The 5,073-nt window shown below is 51.2% G+C and overlaps 1 gene segment (V, D, J or C); it reads right to left on the bottom strand.

Moving 5' to 3' along the window:
• Positions 1-254: 254 nt before the first annotated feature.
• LOC131398591 (immunoglobulin lambda variable 3-9-like) lies at positions 255-1,003 on the bottom strand. The segment is given in 2 exon segments: positions 255-562; positions 958-1,003. Coding segments are annotated over 2 exon segments (354 nt in total).
• Between the last annotated feature and the right edge of the window lie 4,070 nt (positions 1,004-5,073).

Below are 5,073 nucleotides of genomic sequence, written 5' to 3'. Positions count from 1 at the left end.
TACAAACCTGCCAACAGTCCCCATAGCTTGGAAGTCCCCCAATCCTGCCATTTCTCAGCAGGATAAACTGAGGCCCAGAGAGGACAGAGATCTGCTCAGAGTCTCACAGCCCTGGAGGGGCCGGGCCAGGACCAGAGTGGATGCCTGAGCCTAAGGCCTGACCTACAGCTGCTCAGAGGGCGGGTGAGAGTGAGGGCCAGGACAGAGTGGGGAGGTTTATATCCTACTTCCCCTTCTGTCTGTGTCCTCATGAGTCACTGCCAGCTGCTCCCACTGCCACCAGCTATAGCACAGTAATAGTCAGGCTCGTCCCCAGCCTGGGACCCACTGATGGTCAGGGTGGCTGTGTTCCCCGAGTTGGAACCTGAGAATTGGTCAGGGATCCTGGAGGTCCTGTTGTTGCTATCATAGATGACCAGCACAGGGGTCTGGCCTGGCTTCTGCTGGTACCACTGAGCATATTTTCTTCCAATATTGCTTCCCCCACAGGTGATCCTGGCCAACTGTCCCAGGGCCACCGTCACTGAGGGTGGCTGTGTCAGCTCATAGGAGACCACAGAGCCTACAAGAGAGAAAAAGAGAGGTGGGCTGGAAGGTGAAGGGCTCGTGTCCATGAGATTTCCCACTTACTTGGCCAGGATGAGTTCCAGGGATTCTGTGGGCTCCCAGCATGCCCCCTCCTACCAGTATCAGTCCAAGTGGCCCATGGGCCTGGCTGGTACATGGAGCCTTTGAAAAGATGAGAACCACCCCTTTCTCTGGGCAGGTGCAGCCCCTCAATGCTCACATGGAGCCAGTGAGCACAGTGGGGGGATTTCAGCCCCACCAGCTGCTCATCCTTCAGCAGGTTCATGAGCATCCTGCCCCCACAAGCAGCGCCCTTCTGAGCTCAGAGTCAGGACCAGGCTTGTCTGAAAGTCCTGGGGCTGAGGGTGGGTGTGAGCCTGGGTGCAGCACCTGTGCAGTGAGCAAGGATGCTGAGGAGGAGAGGGCTCCAGGCCATAGTGGAGGTGCCCTGATTCTGCTCCCTGAGGACTGAGGCTGGGCAGGTTTCCTCCCAGGCCTCTCTTGTCCCCTTTCTGGAGAGAGCTGCTGGGTGTGCAAATCAGTCAGGGCTCAGGGGTGCTGCTTGAGGAGCTCTCTGGTTCCAGAGAAGGGCTCAGCTCCAAGGGACACAGAAGGGAAAGGGCGGCCCCTGAAGACCGCACCCTCAGCCCACAGGTTCCTCCTTCACCTTCTTGCCCTTTAGTGTAGGCTGACATCTGCACCCCAGACTGTGCCCTGTCTTCGCTTCCTGGCCTGGTCATGGTAGAGCTCAGAGGTGGAGTCTGTCTGCATTTTCCAGGAACCTGAAGCCCTGTCCACTGAATAGCCCTGGGCCCTGTCATGAAGGTGCTCAGACTCACAGTGCTGATGCTGGGTTATTCTGGGCCCCAGGTCCGTCCTCTGTTCCATGCTGGCTCAGGAGGGAGGTGATTAATATCATCCGGGACTCTGGAGTGTCATGTCCGGAATTGTTTTGTGGTGAAGTCCACATGTTGGTCTAGTTGTAGCTCCACCTTCATAAGCTTCACACAACAGGTCTCTTCTGACCCTCCAGGTCCCCGTGCAGTGACCCTGCTCATCCCCACTCTACAGGTGACACTGCAGGCTTAGCCAGGTGAGGAGCCACCCCAGACACAGCTCATGAGTGTAGAGCCAAGGATAAAACTCTTCCCCTACCAAGTGCACATGGAGTTTGTAAAGATCCTCTGAGAGGTTATAAGTGTCTGCCCTTGGCCCTGAGGTTCTGAGCCGGTCATAGGTGCTGTGCCTCAGTGTCCCCAGTGTGTGGGGTGGGCCATCGACAGATCAGGTGCTTAACAAAAATGATTAAATGTAAGAGAATGAAATTTGGCTGTAAATTATAAGAATACCTCATGTGAAATTCATTTTTAATTAAGTTGCCTTCAATTGCTGAGGAAAATGCGTTATGTAACAAAATCTTTTTCTAATTAATTAAGTCAAGTAATGGTTATCGTGTACCTACTGTTCCTGGAATGGGAAAAGAGAAATGAAACATTTTGACTCCAGCCCCTGGAGAGAGATGGGGAAAGGAGGAGCTTCTTCTCCTGGCAGGACCGCAGGATCTCAGAGCCAAGTGAGGGAGGGGGGAATGTGTGATCACAGGGGAGAAGGGCATTTGTGGACATTATAGAGCTTTAGTAGGACTGGGGTCTATGGGGGAACTGAATCATCTGAACCTGTACAAGGAAATAGCCAATTTCTACAAGATTCATATAGGGAGACCACAGAGTCAGAAAATTTGTACATCATTCTCTAGGATGATACTAGGTGATAAATTTGTCTAGGTAGGAATCAATGACACCTTTCCCTCGTGTCAGGTGTTACGTCGTGGTTACTAACCTCCCTGCATGTTGCAATCTCCTGGTGGATTTTAAAACCCAAATGCAGGGGCCGGCCCTGTGGCTACCAGTTGGGTGCTCGCACTCCGCTGCTGGCAGCCCGGGTTCGGATCCCGGGCACACACTGACGTACTGTTTGTCCGGCCGTGCTGAGGCGGCGTTCCACATAAGGGATGTGCAACTATGATGTACAACTATCTACTGGGGCTTTGGGGAGAAAAGGGGGAAAAAAACAGCAGGATTGGCATGGATGTTAGCTCAGGGCTGATCTTCCTCATTAAAAAAAAAAAACAAAACAGGTGCCCAGGTCTCTGCAGGTGACTCTCTGCTGCCCCCTGGTGGCTGCTCCACACTGACCTCTGGAGGTAGGGGCGTCCTCTGTGCAGGTGTAGATTCTGAACCCACTGCTCAGGTGGTGATACTCTGATCCTTGCACTGCTGGCCCCAGGGGAGGAATAACCCTTCTCCATGAGGCCCCCGCCTGCCTTAGACCAGGCAGGAGGGGCTCAGATCACCCAGGAAAACATGAAGATGCCCGTTTGAGGAGGAGGCGGGGCCCACTTGAGGCTTCCTGCACATACATACAAGGTCATGGGTGGTCTTCCTGGTGGTCCTGGGCTTGGCACTGGGGACACAGGACTCAGGAGATGACTCTGATTGGTGCTGGCTGTGGGGGCAGAGCTGATGTGGGGCTGTGGTGGCTACTGCACCAAAGACAGAGACAGGAGAACATCCACCAGCAAATGTTTATTCAGCCACTTTGGTCTGGCACATTCCATCCTGGAATTCAACATGAGCAAGAGACAATCCCTGATGGAATGGAGTTTCCATCTGGTTGTTGGGTAGAGTAGTAGACACACTGGGTTTTCCTCATAGAAGAATGTCTCCACTTATTTCTATCTGTGCATTGTCCCATCTATTTATCAAAAAGCCAGACATTTTCCCCAGGTACTTGGCCACCTGGATTGACCATGTGACCTAACACTGGCCCAAGGGGTGTAAACGTCACTCAGCTGGAGTTCTTTCAAGAAATTTTTGCTTTGTGAAGGAAAGAAACAGGCTGGATTAAGGCAGCACCTTTCCTCTTGAATATGGGTGTGATAGCTGGAGCTGCAGCAACCATCCTGACATCTTAAGTCAGCAAGAATGAAAGCAAAGTCTCCATAGTAGGGATGGTGGAACAGAAAGTAAGAAAGAGCTGGGGCTCGTAGAATTGTGGACTACTTAGAGAACATCCATCTAGCTCCAGGCTTATTTTTGCAGGGTGATAATTGGCTTCTGTCTGGTCATGCTTCTGATTGTCAATTATGTGTTCTTCTGTTAAAAAAAAAATCCCCCCCCCCAAAAATCCTTACCAATTAGGGAAATAATTAATTCCAATAAATTAATTAATGAAAATCATGATAGAGAAAGAACCATACAGTTGCTGGTGATGCACAGACAATACAGAGATCAGACAAAAATGACAGGCAGGTGCTGTATGTTGAGAGGATGGAGGAGCGCTCTCTGCAGAGGTGGCTTTAGAGCAGCTGTCAGGATGGGAAGATGGAACAAGTGATAGGAAGTGTGTTTGGGGAGAGCAGAGTCAGTGCCCTGTGGGGAGGAGTCTGGTTTGTCTGAGGATCTGAAAGAACAGTGAGAACCTACGGTGTCTGTGATTCAAAACCAGTTCAGTTCCAATGTTACACTTTCTCGTATGAATTTAGAGGGCAGATCAATGTGTTGTCAGGTGTGGTGAGGGGGGAATTTCCTCTTAATAAACCAGGTTGATAAGTCAAGTTATTTCACAGCAGTTTAGCATATGTGGTGCCTCCAGGATGAAGCTCCTGGGGCAGGGACAGGTTTGACACAGATGGGCTCTGAACAGCCCCCTGGCCCTCTCTAGGTTAGCTGGAGTCTGAGGCCACTCAGGGCAGTGGTTACTAGTCCCTTCTCTCCCCCACTACCCACCATGCAGCCACGTGGGGATTTATGGTGCTGCCTGTGCCTCTGGTCCTGGGTCGTCTGTCTAGGGTCCCACAGGATGACCCTTCCCCACTTTCCCCAACACAGACGGAGGGGTGTGCACTTGACACAGAAGGGAAGGGGCTGAGAGAGGGTGAACAATGTTCCCAGAGACACTCGTGAAGCAAGTGAGAAGAGCAGGACATGGGAGGTCCTGAACCAGAAATAATAACCTCTTCTGAGTGTAGTATCACCAGGCAGGGATGGTGGAGGGAAAATAGGAAAAACCTTTAGCTAAAACTTTGGAGCTCTGACGGCGACAGCTTCTTTCTGTCAATTCTCCAAGCTGCCTCTGGGGGCGCTGCTGCATCCTGACGTGGGGCTGATCAGAAACCCCAGGATAAAATACTCCAGATTAGCAGCAAGTAGAGCAGCCGTTTCATGATCTTTCCCCTGGAAGAATCCTTGAATTATTGTTTAGGTCCCAGGGAAAAGGTGCACAAAATACCGGCTATTGACAGCTCGTGTTCCAATAGCTGATGAGTAAACCGTACATCTCTTAATCTAACGATAATGGTCAATGCTATTTTGGGCAGTGAATGATTTGTTTTCCTGTGTGGTCCCCATCCCCACACATTAGACATCGGCTCTCACACAAGTCTGGAGGGTACACAGAGGGAGCTTCTGGTCTTTCTTTTAAAAAATTTCCTCACTTGACATTTGT

The sequence above is a fragment of the Diceros bicornis genome, chromosome 35 (genome assembly GCF_020826845.1).
Source record: "Diceros bicornis minor isolate mBicDic1 chromosome 35, mDicBic1.mat.cur, whole genome shotgun sequence".
In the NCBI taxonomy this organism is placed as follows: Eukaryota; Metazoa; Chordata; class Mammalia; order Perissodactyla; family Rhinocerotidae; genus Diceros; species Diceros bicornis.
The sequence above is the reverse complement of the archived record's forward strand: the minus strand, read 5'-3'. Positions and strand labels throughout refer to the sequence as shown.